This window comes from Marmota monax, unplaced genomic scaffold (assembly GCF_021218885.2).
Source record: "Marmota monax isolate L192 unplaced genomic scaffold, Marmota_monax_Labrador192_F-V1.1 WCK01_AAM20220418_F8-fsc00021, whole genome shotgun sequence".
NCBI classification, from domain to species: Eukaryota; Metazoa; Chordata; class Mammalia; order Rodentia; family Sciuridae; genus Marmota; species Marmota monax.
The window spans coordinates 24,891,144-24,911,654 of record NW_026695228.1 but is presented as its reverse complement, the minus strand read 5'-3'; the positions used below and the strand labels follow the sequence as shown (position 1 = coordinate 24,911,654).

The window sequence follows — 20,511 nt, the reverse complement described above, 5'->3', positions numbered from 1 at the left end:
GCCACAGGGGTTCTCCAGATCTGATTGGCCTGCGGCGCCCCGTGATTGACAGCGCCCCTCGCTTTACTCTCTGATTGAGTGGATGCGAGAAAACAGGCATCTCAGCCAACGAATGAGCAGTGGAATATTGGAGACGGGTCTGGAAGCGCAGCCAATGATAGGAGAGGACCGCGGAGGCCGAGGGGGGGTCCAATGGGGACAGGCGCCGGGGGCGGGACAACGGCGGTGGATAAAGCGGCGGCCAAAGCAGCTTCATTGTTGTGAAGAGTCTTAAAGGGGCCGCATCACCCGGCTGGCCCGGTGCGGGGCGGGGTGGGTGCAGCGGGGGTCCCGGGGCGGCCGAGAGCAGCGGAAGGACAGGAAAGCGAGTAGGGGCCGCGGGATCCGGCGAAGCGAAGTGAGCACCGGACAGACCCCCCCCAAGCAGGCCCCGCCCCGGCCCCGGCCCGGCCGATGGACCCCCCCGCGGCCAAGCGGAGCCGGGGCTCCCCCGCGGGACCGGAGGAGCGAGATGCCGGGGCCGGGGCAGCGCGCGGCCGGGGCCGACCCGAGGCGCTACTGGACCTCAGCGCCAAGCGAGTAGCCGAGAGCTGGGCCTTCGAACAGGTGACCGAGGGGGGAGGGGTGCTGGGAGGGACGCACCCCCAGCCCTGTCCTCAACGCCCCTTCTCTTCACCCCTTCTCCTCCCAGAGACTCCGGACCCACCTCTGCTTCTGAGACCCCCTGAGATTGCACCCCCTAGAGCCCTAACACTGCCCGAATCGCTCCCGCATCCTCCGTGGCTGTTCTTCAGACCCTGGGACCACCCTCCTTCCCTTCGCCCCATCCCCACCCCTCGGCGCCCCAGATTCCCACGCGGGGCACTTCCTTCTCTGTCCCTGACCCCTGGGTCCTCCCGTATCGCTAGGTACCTGGTGTTCCCACGGCACCCTCATCTCCCAGTGAGGACGCCCCACTAAGACCTCACTCCTCTCTCAAACTCTTAGGAACAGCTCCCACTTTGGGAGCCCACATTTCCCCATTCCTGCCCTCCATATCCCCAGGTGGAGGACTTCCCAGGTCTCCAGATCCCAGCTCAGGACACCCCCTTTCTGCCCTCCTATCCCAGCCCTCAGGTCTACAGAACCCACCCATCTTTGGGGTCCTCCTCCTCTCCAGATCCTCCCTCCGGAGGCTGCCCAGCCCCTGGCAGCAGGGGTGGCTCAGGGGGTCTTCCCTTCCCCCACATCTCACCTCCCCCTCCCCCCACCAAGCTATCCCAGTGCTTCTGGGAGGGAGAGCCCAGGCAGAGCCTAGGAGGTACCTGTACAGGTACACCTGGAACCCCACATCTGTGGCTTCTGGGGGGCTCCTTGAAGTCCTCTTTCTTGTCCTGGGTGTGGGCCCCAAGGAGCTGGAGATGTGTCTGAGCCTCACTAAGCAAGTGCAGCCCCCACAGGCTCTGTCCTCTGACTGTGGGGGGCATTCTCTGCTCCCAAGTCTGATGGGTCCAAGACTGATGGGTTCGGCCGATTGTGCATGGAGTAGGCTGATTCACGGACCGGAAAATCCCTCCTTAGTCATCTGCCAACTGTCACTGGGCCAGTCACCGGCTCTCCCACTTCCCCTAGAAACCTACATAGGACAGGGGCTAAGTCCCCTTTATTGTGTGGGAGATACACAGAATAATCCCCAAACCATATCTAGGGCTCCCGTGTGTGTACCTGCCGTGGATAGGCCAGATGCTAGAGGAGTTCTTTCACCCTTTGAGGATTGTCATCCTCACTTTGAAGGAACTGGGGCACAGAGAGGTTGGGAAACTTGCCCAAGGTCACCCAGCCTGTGAATAGCAAACCCAGATTGGAGGGCAGGCTCAACCAGCTGGTTTCATTGCCTGGAGTCCACAGGGGTGGCCTGGGCACACCTCGATTCCTGGGGGCCCTTCCCAGGGGAGGGGCTCAAAGAGGAAACGGAGGAATGGAGCCAGCTTGGGGACCCTGAACAAACGAAGTCGCTGTGCGCCTGAGCCTCAGCTTCCCCTGGCTGTAAGACAAGGTGGAGGCTCAGTGTGGGCCAGGTGGTTGTGAGGTCAGGGAAGTCAGTCCCCAGGACATTCCACACAGTGCACACTGAGAAAGTCACCCTTGATCTTCATTCTTATCACTTTTATGTCACTTCCTTCTGACCCCCCCCCAGTGCCTGGAAGTGGGAAAATCTTATGCCAGAACCCAGGGACCTGGAATCCTGGAGGGAATCTGTAGAAAGTTCTGGAATGCTAAGGATGGACCAGGCATCATTTTAAGTGCTTTACATGCATCAGTGCTGGGTGTGTTGGATGGCTGTGGTTTCTCTGTCTCGTTTTGTTTGTACTGGGGTGAAACCCAGAGGCGATTTACCCCTGAGCCACATTCCCACATTTTTTTTATTTTTTGTGGTGCCCGGGGGTCAAACCGAGGGCCTCAGGCATGCTCCCCAGCCCTTTTTATTTTTTTATTTTGAGAACAAGGTAGCGCTAAGTTGCTTAGGGCCTCATTAAGTTGCTGAGGCTGGCTTTGAACTTGTGATCCTCCTGCCTCAGCCTCCGGAGTTGCTGAGATTACAGGCATGCGCCACTGTGCCTGGCTCCCAGCCTATTTTTTTATTTTGAGACAGGGTCTGACTGAGTTGCTGAGGCTGGCCTCAAACTTGGAGATCCTCCTGCCTCAGCCTCCTGAGTCACCAGGATTGCTTCTTGCTGTGAAGCTCAGTTTTTTGTTTTTGTTCTTTATTTTAAAGATATGGGGTCTCAGGCTGGGGATGTAGTTCAGTTGGTAGAGTGCTTGCCTGACATGCACAAGGCCCTGGGTTCTAATCCCCAGCACCACCAAAAAAAAAAAAAAAAAAAGAGAGAGAGAGAAATGGGGTCTCTCTGATGCTCAGGCTGTTCCTGAACCCCTGAGCTCAAGCAGTCCTCTCTCTCCAGCTTCCTGAGTCGCTGCGACAACAGGCAACCTGGCTCACTTGAGCATATGTATCTCAGGAGATGGCTGCTGTTCACATCCCGCTTTACACTGGGGATGCTGAGGTTCAGGGAGGCCGATGGCTTGCCCAGGCCGTGTGCGTGTGCCTCTTGTAAACAGCAGAGGGTTGTCCAGCAAGGGTTCCAGCTCGGCTTCTGACCCACCAGCCCTTCCTGCAGGTGGAGGAGCGCTTCTCCCGGGTACCGGAGCCGGTTCAGAAGCGCATCGTCTTCTGGTCGTTTCCACGCAGTGAGCGGGAAATATGCATGTACTCCTCGCTGGGCTACCAGCCCCCGGAGGGCGAGCAGGACGCCCGGGTGCCCTTCACCCGCGGGCTGCACCTGCTGCAGAGCGGGGCTGTCGACCGGGTGCTGCAAGTGGGTGAGTGTCTGTCCCCAGCCCTCCAGGGAGGTCCAGCGCAGGCGGGGGTGCAGGGGGGCTGTGGTGGAAGCTTCCAGACCTCGGGCTTGGAGGCCCAGGTAAGGTCAGCGGAGAGACTGTCACCTCAGATATGGTCCTAGACCTTGGGCAGCAGGAAGTGGGGGCAGGGAGGTCCCAGAGTGGACACGAGGCCCAAGCAAGGCTGAGCGCAGAGACAACAGTCACCCCACATCCTGGCAGAGGCCCCTGACTGGGGCCTGCAAGGGGACCAGCACAGCGGGTTGAGATGGTCTTAGACCTCGGGCCTCAGGCCCAGCTGGGCTTGGGCGCAGGTTGTGAGCTGCAGGTGGAAGGCAGACCTTGGGCGGCTGAACTGGGGACCAAGGGAAGAGGTGGGATCAGAGGAGCAACCAAACCATGGGTGAGAGAAGTGTCTAGACTGCAGACAGAGGGACCCGGCGATACGATGGAGAGTTCAGAGCCAGAGGTAGGAGCGATCCCAGACCTGGGACCAGGTGACAGGCGGACCCAGACACGCAGAGCCAGGCGAGAGCTGGTCAGAGCTCAGGCAGAGAGGCTGGGGTCAAGGTCAAGAGCCATCTGCAGCACAGCAGTGACTGCAGGTCACAAAAATGTGTTGTGTATTATATAAAGAACCAGGAGGAGGAATCGGAAGCTTTCAAGCACAGAAATGGTCAGTGTTAGAGGAGCAGGAAGGCTGATTCTCCAGACTGGGTCATCACACGTGTGGACGGTGCCGAGTTATCACCCACACCCTGTACATGTGTGGGATTGTTATGTGCCAGTTAAAGAAATGATTAAAACCGAATTTAAAAAAGAAGGGTTTAGGGCCACCGTGGAGGGATGGTCTGGAACCTAAGGCAGTGGAGCCAAGGTAGGAATGTCCAGTAGAAGTTTAGGGTCAGATATGAGAGGCAGCCTTGGACCTCAGGCGGCGGGGCCCAGGTGAGGATGGAGGCCCGAGTCCAGAGCTGGGGGAGGAAGCTGACCTAGACCTCAGGCGGCGGGGCCCAGGTGAGGGTTGGGGGAAGGTTGTGAACTAGAAGGAGAGGAGGGGACTGCAGAGCTGGAGCTGGGGGGGATGGGGAGGAAAGGCCTCAGACCTCAGGCAGCGGGGCCTGCAAGGGGACCAGCACAGCTGTGCCAGGAAACAAGCCCAGCCTGGCACTCTAGCCTCCTGGGTGGCAGGCCATGGCAGGGACCAGTCAGCTGTCGAGCTCCCCTTGCCTGGACAGTGCCCAGATGTCCACAGGCTGCTGGCCTCCTCTGGTATGAGGAAGCCATGTCTCTGTGTGACGCGGGCTGGCCCAGGCTACCCAACCAGTCGGATGAGCCTGAGAGACACCTGGGCTGCCCAGGGGCCAGGGAGGGGCAGGGGGTACGGGGGTGATGTGGCCCCTAGCCTGCCACATCAGCCCCTCACTCTCAAGTGTCACCAGCCTTTAGCATCTTCCGAAAGGCCGGGCGGTATCCATGGTAACCCAAAGACTGACAGACCATCTTGAACTTGGGGACTGTGGTACACTGTCACTGGAAGGAGAAGGAGGGTTCGCCCAGGACTGAGCTTTACACCAGTGTCCTGAACATTTGTCGCATATTTGGTCACTTAATTTCTCTGTAAATCCAGGGGGCGTCGTTAGCATTCCAGTTGGACAGTCGGGAACCGAGGCACAGGCAGGGCTCAGCTGGGCTGTGCAGGGGGACGGGGCCACCGGGGTCTGGGTTGACACACCAGGCTGTGGCCTCTGCTTGTAGGATTCCACCTGAGCGGGAACGTCAGGGAGCCCGGGGCCCCCGGGGAGCCGGAGCACCTCTACCACGTCTCCATCAGCTTCGACCGCTGCAAGATCACGTCCGTGAGCTGCGGCTGTGACAACCGAGACCTCTTCTACTGTGCCCACGTGGTGGCCCTGTCCCTGTACCGCATCCGGCACGCGCGCCAGGTGGAGCTGCGGCTGCCCATCTCCGAGACGCTGTCCCAGATGAACCGGGACCAGCTGCAGAAGTTCGTGCAGTACCTCATCAGCGCCCACCACACCGAAGTGCTTCCCACCGCCCAGCGCCTGGCCGACGAGATCCTGCTGCTGGGCTCCGAGATCAACCTGGTGCACGGTGAGGGCGCATGCGCGAGGGCAGCCGCTCAGCCCACGGCCATGGGGGTCGCTCGGTACCAGGCGCCTCGGTGCCTGCCGTGGCGGGGCAGACGGCATTGCCTGAGCAGACCCAGGGCACGTCCCCAGTGAGTGGCAGGTCCTGGTTATACTTGGCCTTGGGGCAGATGAGTGGTCAGGAACCAGGACGTGGGCAGAGGGTGGGGGCCAAAGGGAAGAACCAGTGTGCAAGGTCCTCCCAGGGTGGAGACGGCTCAGAATCCGGGGCGCAGGCCTGCGTGGGTGGGTGGAGGGCGTGAGGATGGGGGTCGTGGGAGGGGCCTGAGAGACCCAAGGGCTTGCCAAGGTGGGGTGGCGGGAAGAGAGCAGCTGAATGAGCAGTGGGCGGGGCATCGGAGGGGGACTCCGGGCGGGGCTGGTGGGTGCAGAAAGCTGGGATCAGGGGGTGAATTGTGGTGTGGGAGAATAAGTGGGGTGAGTGCATGGGTGGTGAAGGACGATGGAGGGTGAGTAGGCGCTGGTGGTGAGGAAATGGGTGGGAGGCTCTGGCAGTGGACAGTGGGGTTGGCGGAGAGCGGAAGGACCAGCGGAGGCCCAGCTTGGGGTGCGTCGTGGGTGCGGGGAGGGTCTGCAGTGTGGATGGACGTGTGGTGGCCGTGGAGGGTGGGTTTGTGTGGGATGGACGGACAGGTGGAGGGTGTTTTGAGAGGGACTGTGAGCTGCTGGTGGACACAGGGAGGTGGCAGGGGCAGGGACTAATTGGATGGGGGTTAGCAGGTGTGGGGGTTGATGGTGAGTGGGAGGGTGGGGATCCCGAGTGGTAGATGCACGTGGGTTGAAAACCTGGGGCAGTCAGCGGGTGGAGTGATGGGATGGGTATGTAGGTGGAAGGGCCATGGGAATTATGGGTTGGGTGGCCGTGTGGTCATGTTCAAGGGGTCAGGATATGTGGGCTGATGGGGGCCATGGTAAGGTGGATAGAGACAGGCATAATGTGGCTTGGCAGATGTGTGTTTCAGGTGGGATGGATGGATGGGTGGGTGGGTGGATGGATGAATGGATGAATGGATGGGTAGAGGGGTGGATGGATGGATGGATAGGTGGATGGGTAGGTAGATGGTAGATGGATGGGTGGGTAAATCAATGAGTGGGTGCTATCCTGAGTGTGATAGGTGAGTGGATGAATGGGTAGATGGATAGATAGCGTTTGATAGATGAATGGATGAGATGGAGACTAAGTGGGTGAGTAAGTGGATGGTATTCGGGGCAAGATGGATGGATAAAGGGACTGGTGGGTGTATGGGTAGATGGATGGACAGATGGATTGGTAGGTGGATGGGTGGTGGGAGGGATGGACAGACAGGAGGGTGGGTGGTGCTTACTCTAGGAGAGATGGAACTTTGGGATAGACGGGGTGACTCAGAGGACTCGATGGGGAAGGGGGACAGACACCCTCTCTCCCACCCCAGCCTGGGCTTCCCTTCACCCACCCCTGCCTTCCTGCAGGTGCCCCCGACCCCACAGCAGGTGCGGGCATCGAGGACGCCAACTGCTGGCACCTGGATGAGGAGCAGATCCAGGAGCAGGTGAAGCAGCTGCTGTCCAATGGCGGCTACTACGGGGCCAGCCAGCAGCTGCGCTCCATGTTCAGCAAGGTGCCGCATGGGCACGGGGCACGGGGGCTCAGAGGCCCAGCCCTGGCACCCCACACCCTGCTCACTGCCCTGTCCCCGTGCAGGTGCGGGAGATGCTGCGGATGAGGGACTCCAACGGGGCGCGCATGCTCATCCTCATGACGGAGCAGTTCCTGCAAGACCCGCGCCTGGCCCTGTGGCGGCAGCAGGGCGCGGGCATGACAGACAAGTGCCGGCAGCTGTGGGACGAGCTGGGTAAGGCTTCCTGCCCAGGTCTTGCTCCCCCGATAGGAGCATGTCCCTGGATCCTCCTCCATTTATTGAGCACCTCCAACATGTGGGTGCTGTACAGGATGCTGGGAGAGAACAGACAGACGGGTCCTGCTCTCAGGGGCTGACATGGGACAGGAGAGGGACAATGAAATACCATACTATTGTCCCTCAGTATCCAAGGGGGATGGGTTCCAGGACCCCTAGGGACACAAAAATCTGTGTGTGAGTAAGACCCTCATATAAAAAAGAAAAATGGGCTGGGGGTGTCGCGCAGAGGGGGAACGTTGCCAACCTGTGCAGAGCCCTGGGTCCCATCCCAGCACCACAAAAGTAAAATTAAAAATGGCCTACTATGTGCAGAACCTACTCACATCCTTCATATATTACTTATTTATTTGGAGCTGGGGTGAAACCCAGGACCTTGTGCATGTTCAGCACATGTCCTACCTGAGCTGTGCCCCAGCCCTTCCGTGTTCTTAAGTCACCAGGAGATCACTTATAACACCTAACACAGAGGAACGGCCACGGGAGGAGGGTTGCATTGTTTAAGGATTAATGTGAAGGGGGGAAAGTCTGTACGTGTTCAGTACAAATATAATTTTTTTCCCCAAAATATTTTCAACCCAAGGTTGGTTGAATCCAGATAGGTGACCGCTGGATTTGGGGGGCAGATGGTCAGCCTAGGAGGCCAGGGGTCAACGTGTGTTAAAGGGGAAAACATGCGAGAGATAAAAAGGAAAACAGAAACATTGAGGGGAGTCTGGCGACCTGGATTTGAATCCTGATTTCTAATTTAAATGACCTTGGATGAGTGTGCTTCCTCCTTGGGCCTGATTTCTCTTATCCATTAAGTGAAGAGACTATTAGCACCACCTCAGAGGGTCCAGATCAGGAGTGAGCAGAACTGCCCAGGACACAGGGGATGCTCTGTAGTGTCTGGTGGGAATGTGGCCTCCTCCGTGCCTTCTCAGGGGCCCTCTGGGTCTGTGTCATCCTGAGCCCCCACTGCAAACCAGAGGAGCGGGCGGGCTGGCTCCAGCTGCTTGGCACATGGGACAAGCTGGACGTGTGCCCACTGGAAGAAGGCAACTACTCCTTCGATGGCCCCAGCCTGCAGCCCACCATGGCTCCCAGCCCAGGTAGGAGAGGGTTCCAGCTTGCTGTCCCCCACAAACCCATCACCGCTGGCTATGTCCCGACTTTGTATCATGCAATTCTGTCTGAGGGGAGAGAGGGAGTCGGGGAGAGAAGGGAGCCCCAGCTGTTGCTTGTCCTCTCAACCAGGATGGAGGACGTGGTGAGGGCAGGTGCAGAGGCAGCCTGCAGGACCCAGAGCTGGTCTCCTAGCTCCACCTCCTGTTATCTGTGGAGACAGAGTACAGAGGGAAGAAAACAGGTGCCAGCAAACACAAGGGAGACGTGAGATATTGAAAGGGAGAGGAAGGAAGAGAACAGAAAAGAATGGAGAGAGAGGAGGAAAGAGGCAGACAGGAGGTGGAGAGAGAGGCCGGGGGAGAGGAGAGGAGAAAGGGCAAGCCGGGAGAGAGATGGTCACTGAACCGCTGTTCTGCTGTGACCGCCACCAGCAACCCCCACGCATCTTTGAAGGTGCTTTGAGGACTGGGAGCAAGCCCGTGCCCATCCTCTGCCCAGGGTCTGACCCCATGGCGGCACCTGGTGGGGGAAGGTGAGCGTGGCTAGGGCCCCCCTCACTGGACCACACTGGGTCCCTCTCCCACAGGCTCCGAGGAACAGGACGAGGGGGAGGTGGCGGTCACAGGTTCCCGCCACACGGTATTTGGCCGCGCCCTGCAGGCTGGAGACCTGCACTGGGAAGACCCTCACCTGCAGCGGATCCTGGCCGGCGACTCCTACAGCCCCAGCCTCACAGGCACCGTGGGCGGTGATAAGTCAGCCTTCGACCCTCAGGGCCGCCCACTCTGGCTGGGCGAGCCTTTTCCAACTGCTTGTGCCCGAGTGGACACCCTGCGTGCCCATGGGTATCCCCGCCAGGCCCTGCGGCTGGCCGGTGCCATAATCAACACGCTCCGGCTCCAGCGGCGGCATCAGCTTGAGAGCTACAAGCAGCAGAAAAAAGGTGGGGGTGAATACTCTCCTCACGTCCCTGGGGCGGTGGCGCACGCCTGTCATCCCAGCAGCTTGGGGAGGCCGAGGCAGGAGGATCGCCAGTTCAAAGTTAGCCTCAGCAACTTAGCAAGGCGCTGAGCCACTCAGCGAGACCCTGTCTCCAGATGAACTGTTGACAAGGGGCTGGGGAGGAGGCTCAGTGGTGAGCTCTTGCCTGGGGTGCTGCAGGGCCTGGACTCAGTCCCAGGACTGGGAAAAGAAAAAACTTTTGGGGACTGGATATGGAGGACAGGAGAAGCCATCCATTGAGTTCTGTGGGCTGGGAACGGGTCACTTAGTTACCAGGAAATTGAACAAAGTGTAATGAAGGATCTTCAGGGTGCTCTGGGCTTGAGAAGAGCCCTGACCCAGTTTGAGGGCTCAGGGATGGCCCAGGACCCTTCCAGAAAAGCTGAGAGAAGGGGAGGGAGGAGGTGCTGCGAGGAGCAACCCACGGGCGGGAGCCAGGCGGAAGAGAGCCAGGCCAGGAGGTCCGGCGGGCACAGCACCCTAGAGAGAAGAAGAGAAGCGTCAAGTGGCCCCTGGGGTCCCAAAACCTATTTGGGCTTTTGAACATCAGAAAGGTGCAGAAGGAGATATTTTGGAAAGCGCCCAGTGTTGTCCCTGTACCTTGCTGGGTGGCCACAGCAGAGCCCCAGAACAGAGCTAGCCTCTGGGTGGGCAAGTGGTGAGACTCTGGAGTCAGGAAAAGGAACCCCCAAGAGGCCCTCGCGGAGGGGTGGGATCGAGCGCCCTCTTTCTGCCTGCAGAGTTGCTCCAGAAAGGGGCCACCTGCATCACCAACCCCGAAGGCTGGGTGGGCCACCCCCTGGACCCCATTGGCTGCCTCTGCAGGGCGCTCCTGGAGGCCTGTCGCCTGGAGGAGGAGACCCTCTCCCTTTACCCAGGTACCCACAGGGGGAAGCCCTGGAGGACCTGGGACACACTTTTGCTGTTAGCCACGCCCTGCTATTGGCCACGCCTCCTGGCGCTCTGGAAGCGGATGGGCCCGGCTTCTGAGTGAGGCCACCCGTAGACCTAGCGACCACCAGAAGGGGCCCGGTGGCGAGTGCTGGGAGATTGGGCTGCCCCCTGCTTCACCCACCCCTATCGCGGTGCTTGGGCCCAGAGACCCCAAGAAAGGGGGTCCACGGTCGGTAGCTCCTGTCCCCTCTCCCTCAGACTCAGGACCCGAGAAGCGGAAGGTGGCCTACCAGCACGTGCCAGTGCCCGGGAGCCCTGGGGAGTCCTACCTGGCGCTGGCACTAGAGGTGGCACTGCTGGGGCTGGGGCAGCAGCGGGCCCTGCCCGAGGGGTTGTACGCCCAGGACAAGGTGGTGCGCAACGAGGAGCAGCTGCTGGCGCTGCTGGAGGAGGTGGATCTGGACGAGCGGCTGGTGCAGGTGCTGCGCAAGCAGGCGGGGCTGCTGCTGGAAGGTGAGGCCCCGGCCCCTGCCCAGGCCCCGCCCCCGTCCTCCCTGTCTGCTCAGACCTCGCAGGTCCTGAAAGGGAGAGCCCCCTCCTCCTTGGCTCCGCCCATGGTCTGGTCCTATTGGCTTGTTCGCTGTGTCTCCGCCCACACCAAGCTGGCCCCGCCCCCTCCAGGGCCTCTGTGCTGATAAATCTTGCTGGTAGCTCTGCCCCTGGGACAGGTGTTCCTTCCTCTCCAGCCTCTGACCCATCCTGCATGGGAGTCTGGACCCACCTAAGGGTGCCTAGGGACTCCTTTTTTTCTTTAGATTTCCGGAGGTTGGCTCAGTCTCGGCGCCAAGTGCCTGCCCCTGGGACCTCTCTGGCCCAGCCTATCTTCCATATCCATCCTGGAGCCTGGGGAGACGTGGGATGGGGGTGGAGGAGAGCCCACACCGAGGGGCTGAACTCAGACTGTCCCTATAGGAGGTCCCTTCAGTGGCTTTGGAGAAGTACTTTTCCGGGAAAGCGTGCCAATGCACACCTGTGCCCGCTACCTGTTCACTGCGCTGCTGCCCCATGACCCCGACCTGGCCTATCGCCTGGCACTGCGAGCCATGAGGTGAGGACAGGTAGCAGGGGACACTGCCTGGATTTGGTGTGGGAGCAGGAGGGGGACGGGAATGTCCACGTGATACTGGATTCAAAAAGTACACAGAGTGGAGTCCTTCTTGAGGCGGGTTTGTCGTGGCCCACCTGAATCTCAGTCTCTCTCCACATGATGAACAATTTGGAGGGGGGTGTCTTTCCAGGACATTTGGAAAGAATAATATGTAAGCATCATGAGTTCAAGAACAGCCTTTTTAAGTTTTCTTTTACTTTATTTGGTTGATTGATTGCAGTCCTGGTGATGGAACCCAGGACCCCCTGTGTGCTAGGCAAGTGCTCCACCCGAACTGTTCGTCCCCAACACGGAAAAATGCGCTGTTATATGCGGGACTTTTCAAGGCTGCGTCAGGGAGCTGTAGTCCATGAACTTAATTTGATCTGCCACCTATTTTTGTGCAGCCCACGATGTTTCCATTTTGGGTGGTTGGGGGCACAACTCTGCTTTCCTAGCATGTGCCAGGCCCTGGGTTCCATCCTCAGCACTACCAAAAAAAAAAAAAAGTAGTTTTTATTTTTAAATGGTTGAAAAATATATGAAATTCAAATTTCCGTGCCCCAAAATGAAGTTTTTTTGGCACCCAGCCACACGCACTCATCTACCCCGCCGTTTGGTAGGTGACTACTTTTGCAGGAGGCAGAGCAGAGCATGTCTTTGCAACAGAGACCAAACAGCTTGCAAAGCCAAAAATACGGGCTGTGCAGCCTTTGGCTGATCCTTGGCCTAAGTCCATACAGCAACCTAGCTAAGTGAGCGTATTTACCCTCATTTACATACCGAAAAGATTTAAGGTGTCTTCCACTACCCAAGGTCACACAGCAAGGTCATTTATGTAATATTTGGAACCGGAATAGTTTTCACTGCTGTTAATTACATCTAGCAACTCTGAATAACTTTCATAACAGAAAACTACACGCACAAGCTGGGCTTACACGCCTGTAATCCCAGCAATTCGGGAGGCTGAAGCAAGAGGATCATAAGTTAGAGGCCAGCCTCAGAAACTTAGTAAGGCTTTGTCTCAAATTAAAAAAAAAAAAAAAAGGCTGGGGATGTACTTCTGCTTAATGGTAAAATGCCCTTGGGCTCTGTCCCGAGTGCCAGAAGCAAAACAAAACACAAGACTTTAGAGTCCTCTCCACATCCGTGGGTTTGATCAAACGCAGATCAAAAATATTTGAAAGAAAGCTGACCGCGTACAGACTTTTTGTCTTCTGTTGTTCCCTAAGCAGTGCAGTGTGACAGCCATGTATGTGGCATTCACGTTGCCGCAGGTGTCCTAAATCTAGATATGAAGACACAGGAGGATGGGCCTAGAGTCTTCAAAGGCTGCACCACGTAAATCTGAGCAGCCACAGGCTGGAGTCCACGGGGAGTCCCAGAATCAGTCTCCCACGGAGTCAGGGTGACCGCACAGTGAGCCTCTTAACAGGGCACTTTGTGGCCACCTGGAATCATTCAGCAAGCAGGTTCCCCTTCTGTGGCCGGCATTGCTCTGGTGAATAGAACAGTAAACAAAGAGGCACATCCCTGCCCTGGGGAGGGGACATTCTAGTGAGTGGCCGTAAATAAATGACTAGGTGAACACTCTTTTCTGCTGCTCAATGCAGTGAGGACGGAAAACAAGGCGGGCAGAGTGCGTCACAGTTCCTTGGTGGGGAAGTGCTCACTGAGCGATATTTGAGCAAAGGTCTGGAGGAGGCGAGGGAGGGGCCACCAGGCAGAGAAAACAGCCAGTGCAAAGGCCCTGAGGTGGGACTATACCTGGTGAGTTTGAGGGCAACTAGAGTGGAGGCAGTGAAGGGAAAGAGGCCATGGGGAGTGACAGAGAGCCGTGTCAGGAAAGCACTTTCCTCCCCCTGTTTTTTGGTACTGGGGATTGAACTCGGGGGCACTCGGCCCCTGAGCCACCTCCCCAGCCCTATTTTGTATTTTATTTAGAGACAACACTGAGTTGCTTAGAGCCTTGCCATAGCTGAGGCTGGCTTTCAACTTGAGATCCTCCTGCCTCAGCCTCCTTAGCCGATTACAGGTGTGCGCCACCGCGCCTGGCTGTCTCCTCCCCTCTATATCAGCATGTGGCCTGGGGGATGAATGGAGCATTATTTTATTTAACTAACTTTCAAGTGATAGACATCTAGGCAGTTTCCTATCCCCTCTCTTGTTTTTTTTTTATTTAAATGAATTATGATGATGGTGATGGCGATTGATTATTATTTGCAGGGCCAGGGACTGAACCCAGGGGGGCGCTCTACCACGGCCCTTTTATTTTCATTTTTTAATCTGAGACAGAGTCTCACTTAGTTGTGAGTCTGGCCTCAAACTTGAGATCTTTCTGCCTCAACCTCCAGAGTTGCTGGGTTAGAGGCATGTGCCGTGGTGCCTGGCTCAATTTATTATTTTTTATCATCGGTTTTATTTGTGTTTCTAGAGTAGGGGGATAATCTGATACATGCATACAACGTGCAATGGCCAAATCAGAGTAATCGCATTTCCATGTCAAACCTTTCCCATTCTATGTGTAGGGAACCTTGGACTCTTTAGATATTTTGAAATATATCATAAGTTGCTGTAGCCTATCATCACCCTCCTGTGCCGTAACATAGGACACCGGAACCCATTCCTCCCATCTAGCCGCGTCTGGTACCCATCGTCCACCTCCCTCCATTCCTGTCCTCCCGCCCTCCCAGTCTTCTGGTGACCACTACTCTTCTGTCTTCTTCTATGAGATGAACATTTTTGGATTTCACATGAGTGACAACAGGCAGAACTGTCCTACAGGCTTGTTTCACTTAAAACATCCCCCAGTTCCATCCAGGTGGCTGCAAGTGGCAGGATTTTAATTTTTTTTTATATTTTATTTTTTAGTTGTAGTTGGACACAATACCTTTATTTTGTTTATTTTTATGTGGTGCCGAGGATCGAGCCCAGGGCCTCGCAAGTGCTAGGTGAGCACTCTGCTGCTGAGCCACAACCCCAGCCCCGGACTTTAAATTTTTCTTTATTTTATTTTTTTTCTTACTTGTAGTTGGACACAATGCCTTTATTTCACTTATTTATTTTTGAGGTTCGAACCCAGCGCCATGCTAGGCGAGTGCTCTACTGCTGAGCCACAACCCCAGCCCCTTTAATCCTTTTTATGACTGAATAATATTCCATTGTGTAGGCCAACAGTGCCACAGTGGGCACCCCGCACGTGTCCTCCGTCTTCCTGGGTCACAGAGTCGGCAGGGCCACCCGCCCCTCACCAGGCTTGCTTCCCCCAGGCTGCCCGTGCTGGAGACGGCGCTTCCCGCTGGAGAACCCCATCCCACCCCACTGGACTCCATCCCGAGCAACCGCTTCCCCCGCTGGTTCATCCTGGGCCACCTGGAGACCCGCCAGTGTGAACTGGCCTCCGCCATGCTGACCGCAGCCAAGGGTGAGGACCGTGACCACCTCTGTCCACCGTCCTCTCCACCTTCACCCTGGCCTCTCCTCCCTCCTTTGATCCTTTTGCCAAATTGCGCCGATATTCCTTGAGCGCCTTCTCTGTGGACCAGGCAAACTGTCCCCAGCCCCTGACCCGCGGGGCAGGCGGACAGTAAGGAAAAGATCTGCCACGAAGGGAGTAAGAGAAGGGTCTCGGTGTGGGCGGCCAAGCAGGGCTGTGTTTGACTTGTTCTTTGGCAGCGCTGGGTTTGGAACCCAGAGCCTCACACAGGCCTGTCACGGGCTCGTCCCCAGCAGGTGGACGTTTAAGCAAAGACCTGCAGGTGAGGGCAGAGCTTTCCAGCTCGGACGGCCACAACCAAACACCATCGGCTGTCAGTGCCGTGGCACACGCCTGTAACCCCAGTGACACAGGAGGCTGAGGTCAGAGGACCCAAGTTTGAGGCCAGCCTGGGCAACGGAGCAAGACCCTGTCTCAAAATATTTTAAAAACAGGCTGAGGATGTAGCTCAGTGATAAAGCCCTGGGCTCCATGTTTCAGAGTTCTGGATACTGTGTTTCCAGGTCAAGGTGCCTGCAGGAGCTTCTGGGTGACAGCTCCCTTCTTGGCGTGCACATGGCCACCTTCTTCACTCTCCACGAGGCGGAGGCTGGGAGAGAGGGAGGGAGAGTTCTTCAGTGTCTCTTCTTATAAGGGCCCTGATCCCCTCTGAGGGCCCCACCTCACGACCTGGCTTAACCCTCCACAGTCCCCACCTCCAAAACCATCGCGGTGGGGTGTTCAGCATATGAGTTGGGAGGCCAGGGGGCGACGGGGACTCAGTCCAGTCCATGGCATCTGGGAAGAGCATTCCACGCAGAGGGACAGCCAGTGCTCAGGGTCACACAGCCCAGGAGCAACAGGAGTGACAGGACAGACGTTTGATTCCTGACATTCTGGGTCCAGAATCGATGCCCTGCCGGACATGGCTTCCTCCTGCTAGGAGAGAAGGACCGAAAGGACACTGCGTACCTGGCAGGTGGGGTGGGGCCGCCAGGGCTGGGAGTCTTCACAGGTGCCTTGCCTGGTCCTCCTCCTTGTGCCGCTAGTCCCCAGGCAGAGGACCCTGGAACAGGTCGCTCAGCTGCGGGCCGCTGGTGGGTGGGTCTAACAGTGCCCCCGTGGCTCCCTCTGCCCAGGAGACCCCAAGTGGCTGCACGTTGTCCTGGGCTCCATCCAGCAGAACATTCACTCGCCCGCTCTGCTCTTCAAGCTGGCGCAGGACGCCTGTAAGACGGCCACCCCGGCCGGAGCGCCACCGGACTCCACGCTGCTCGGCATCGCGCTGGAACTGGGCCTGCAGGTGAGGTCACTCAGCGGATGGGGACGGGGACACCGCCAGGAGCGGGGACGAGGGACGAGGCCTGAATAGGAGCTACGCCTTTGGGCGCGAAGTCTGAGCGTGAACCTGCCCCTGTGGGCCGAGCCGCAGACGCACCCGTGAAGTGAAGGTCTGGGGTAACCGAGGGCGTCCTCGGGTGAAACTGGAGGACGCTCCACCTTCTAAAGGACTCAAGGTTGGGGGTCACCTCAGGGGAGAGCCCGGGCCGGCCAGCTGTACATGGGCCTCGAGAGGGAGCAGATCACCTAGGGTGTGGCTGGGGCGCAGAACCTGCCTGGAACGGGTGGCCCGGGTCCCATTCCCAGCCGGAGGTGGGCGGGTGTGCAGCTGGCTGAGGACCATTGGTAGGTGGGGCTGAAGCAGGAGGGGGGACAGAGCCTGCCAATAGGGAGCTTTCTTGGGGGTGGGGCCTGGAGGAGAAGGCGGGGCTACTAGGAGGGCTGCAGTATTGAGGGTTGGGCCACGGAGGAGGGACCTGAAGGTGAGGGGCAGCCCCTCCGGGTGGCATTCTAAAGGCAGGGCCTGTAGCTGAGTGCGTAGTCCCCAAAGGTGGGGCAAGGAGTGGTCCTGCAAGTGGGATGGCAGCCTGTAGATGAGGAGTCACTTAAGAGGGTGTGGCCCCAGGAACCTGGAGGGGGCGGGGCCTGGGGGTGGGGCCTCGGGTGGCTGAAATTCAGTAAAAGCCCTGGGGACAGCTCCGCGTGACTTGCAGGATGGGGTAGGGCCTTCCCAGGGAGAACAGGCGAGCGGGGCACCTCCAGGAGGTGGGACTGGCTGTGGACAGGGAGGAACCACTGTGTGGGCCGGGCAAGACCAGGCTGGCAGGTCGCAGAGACCCACGGGGAAGGAGCTTCCCGAAGGCAGGGCTGGGGTTCAGGAACTGGGGTGGGGCCCGAGAAGAGGGAAGCGCGTGAGGTGCTCACTGGGGTGGGATCTGTGGGCTGTCTGGTGCTTTGAGGTAATAGGGGGAAATCTGCCGGCTTGAAGCATGGAATTTTCCAGAGGGGACAGTTTGGTTCACTCCCTTGTAGGATCCCTGATGTAGGATCTGGGGTGGGGTCCATAATAGTAATGTTAAGGAGCGCCTGGACCCACTAGACACTGCAGGAAGCGGTGCCCACCACGGCTGAGGTTGATGCCTGCGGCCCCCTCCTCCTGCCCCGTGTCTGTGTCTGTGTGTCTGTCTGTCTCTCTCAGTCTCTCTCTCTCGGTGCTGGGGATGAAATCCCGAGCTTCTCTCGTGCTAGCCAAGCTTTCGACCAGTGAACTACACCCGCAGTCCCAAGATTCAGTTTCTGTCCCCATTTTATCGGTGAGGAGACTGAGACCAAGGAGTGTGGCTATTGGCCCTGGTGTTTTGGATCAGCTCTTAACCTCCAGGCCTCCTTGGGCCCGGGGCGCCTCCTCCACAGTCCATCCCGAGATGCTGAGGAGCCGCCTGTGTCCCCTTTCCCCCTGCAGGTGATGCGCATGACTCTGAACACCATGACCTGGCGGCGGAGGGAGATGGTTCGCTGGCTGGTCAGCTGCGCCACAGAGATTGGTGAGAGCCCCAGGGGACGCACCCTCACCTCCCTGTTCTGGTTCCGGAAGTGTCACTGAACTGGGGGACATGAGAGAAAGGCGGGTTTTTACCAAATTCCAGCCTGGGCCAGGCTGGGAGGGAACGTCGGGCTCTGGGGACGGAGGGGGACCAAGGGCGGTCCCTATCCCAGGCCCCCGCACGTGCCGCTCGCCCTCAGTCCAGCTGCGCCTGCTCCCTGGGAAAGGTAAACAGTTTCTGTCCCGTGTGGTAAAGAAGTAGCGCCGGTCCCTCTGCGGCTGTGGCTGCTGCAGGTTGGGGTGATGGCTGCGCCCTGGGCACCCCTTCACCCTGAGCTCTTTCCTCCTGACCTCCCTCCAGGTCCCCAGGCGCTGATGAACATCATGCAAAACTGGTACTCCTTATTTACCCCCGTGGAGGCGGCCACCATCGTGGCGGTGACCGGCACCACGCACGCCACGCTCATGCGGCTGCAGCTGGACACGGCCCGGCGGGAGGAGCTCTGGGCCTGCGCGCGCACCCTGGCCCTGCAGTGCGCCATGAAGGACCCGCAGAACTGCGCGCTGCCCGCCCTCACCCTGTGCGAGAAGAACCACGCGGCCTTCGAGGCGGCCTACCAGATCGTGCTGGACGCAGCGGCCGGCGGTCTGGGCCACGCGCACCTCTTCACGGTGGCCCGCTACATGGAGCACCGCGGCCTGCCGCTGCGCGCCTACAAGCTGGCGACGCTGGCCCTGGCGCAGCTCAGCATCGCCTTCAACCAGGACAGCCACCCCGCCGTCAACGACGTGCTGTGGGCCTGCTCGCTCAGCCACTCGCTCGGCCGCCACGAGCTCTCCGCCATCGTCCCCCTCATCATCCGCAGCATTCACTGCGCCCCGATGCTCTCCGACATCCTGCGCCGCTGGACCCTCTCGGCGCCTGGTCTGGGTCCCCTCGGGGCCCGCCGGGCTGCCAAGCCCCTGGGCGCCGACCGGGCGCCACTGTGCCAGCTCCTGGACGCGGCCGTGGCCGCCTACATCACCACCAGCCACTCGCGCCTCACGCACATCAGCCCGCGGCATTACGGCGACTTCATCGAGTTCCTGGGCAAGGCCCGGGAGACCTTTCTGCTGGCGCCCGATGGGCACCTTCAGTTCGCCCAATTCTTGGAGAACCTCAAACAGACCTACAAGGGCAAGAAGAAGCTCATGCTGTTGGTGCGTGAGCGGTTTGGCTGAGGGACGGTGCTTGGCATGGGACTCCTGGGGACCCCTGGGCCCTGCCTCCCTGACTCTGGCGGGCCTGGGCACTGGAGGCCCAGGAGGGGTTCAGTATTAGCCAGGGAAGGAGCCCTGCTGGACGCGGGCAGGAGGTGGCATCCTGCCTGCGTGCGTGCCTAGGAGTGTGTGAACGTGTGTAAAGACCCGAGGAGCACAAGCCATACTGCCACCCAGAAGCCTGGAAGGGGTGTGTGCTCGGGCAGCTGGCATGGCAGCTGGCATGACCCCACTGGGGCCCCCCACAAGCAATAGGCAAGCTCCCTCCTCAAAACTCAAAGCCCTGGCGTGGGCTCCAGGAGAGGGGCCGGAAGGCAGGCCTTCCCAACTGGCACTCGGGCCCACCAGGCTGGCCAGGGGACTTTATGAGGACACCTGAATCCCCTCCTGTGCACCTTCCTTCCCCTCCCCCACTGCTCAGGGGCCCCCCTCCCCTGTCCTGTGCCCCCTCCCTACCCTGCCAGGACCAACGCCCCACTTCCACTGAAGGATTTCAAGAGGTCTCAGGCCTCAGCCACATACCTCACCCCCTTGTCCTCCTGTCTGGCCAGGACCCCATTCCCTTGGGCACCAGGGTCCCAGGGTGGGCTGGGTGGGGGCCATCGCTGCCCCTCCCTCCACCCACTAGTCACTGGACACATGACTCAGGAACCAGGCGAGGCCCTTGTGCCCTCTCAACCTGGTGTTGGGGGAGAAAGGCAGGCAGCTTGGTGTCTTCAGCTGCTTGTCCCTCCCTGTCCCCCGTCTCCACCTCACCATTCAGCCTGTTCTGTCTTCATCTCTGTTAAGTCCCAGCTACTGTTTCTCCGGCCTCCCCTCCCCTCCCCTGCCTCAGCCCAGGGAGGAGCAGGGAGGACCACCGTCCCCCACACACACCCTCTTTTTTCCCTTCTTGTATAGTAAGGAAAAAGATCGTCATTTTGTAACTTTTTCTATTTATTGAACCGTATATTGTACTCCCTTTCTTTTTTGTTTTGTTTTTCTCTAAAGATGGAACACAGTTTCTTTTTAATTTATTTTGAGACTGGGGGGGTGCCTCTCCTGCATCCTGGGCCAGGGCCACCCCCTTCCCTTGACAAAAAAAAAAAAAATTCTAGCTTCGTTTCTGAGCGTAGTTTGAAGCGAGGGTTGGAATGGGAGCCGCTGCTGGAGTCCTCCAGAGGTAGTGGAGTGAGCAACGGCAAAGAGATGGAGTGTGTTTACCACTGGGTGCTTCTCAGCTGTCTTCTGCATGGCTCCACGGCCTTACAGATCGGTGGGGTTCCCCATACCCACTCTACAGGCAAGAAAACTGA

At 58.7% G+C, this 20,511-nt stretch overlaps 1 protein-coding gene across 3 annotated transcripts; it reads left to right on the top strand.

The window, feature by feature from the left end:
- The first annotated feature begins 275 nt into the window (after window positions 1–275).
- On the top strand, window positions 276–20,228 carry Zswim4 (zinc finger SWIM-type containing 4). 3 transcript variants are annotated; one of them, XM_058576823.1, is made up of 14 exons: window positions 276–606; window positions 3,159–3,360; window positions 5,137–5,493; window positions 6,999–7,078; window positions 7,231–7,381; window positions 8,371–8,538; window positions 9,141–9,497; window positions 10,297–10,434; window positions 10,709–10,963; window positions 11,423–11,558; window positions 14,867–15,021; window positions 16,212–16,375; window positions 17,876–17,957; window positions 18,318–20,228. In XM_058576823.1, exons 1-14 carry the CDS (start codon window positions 454–456, stop codon window positions 19,175–19,177), a joined length of 3,258 nt encoding a protein of 1,085 aa, XP_058432806.1. In that variant the 5' UTR covers window positions 276–453; the 3' UTR covers window positions 19,178–20,228. The 3 variants fall into 3 exon arrangements, with proteins under 3 accessions (XP_058432806.1, XP_046292897.1, XP_058432807.1); XM_046436941.2 differs by having other exon boundaries at window positions 6,999–7,147; XM_058576824.1 differs by having other exon boundaries at window positions 481–606; window positions 692–3,360; window positions 6,999–7,147.
- The last annotated feature ends 283 nt before the right edge of the window (window positions 20,229–20,511 follow it).

Bases quoted from the DNA above. Each gene is read 5' to 3' on its own strand.
- Zswim4 (XM_046436941.2), top strand. From the start codon at position 454: ATGGACCCCCCCGCGGCCAAGCGGAGCCGGGGCTCCCCCGCGGGACCG. The intron at 7,382-8,370 runs GTAAGGCTTCCT...GTGCCTTCTCAG, and splicing joins GCAGCTGTGGGACGAGCTGG to GGGCCCTCTGGGTCTGTGTC. The intron at 16,376-17,875 runs GTGAGGTCACTC...TTCCCCCTGCAG, and splicing joins CGCTGGAACTGGGCCTGCAG to GTGATGCGCATGACTCTGAA.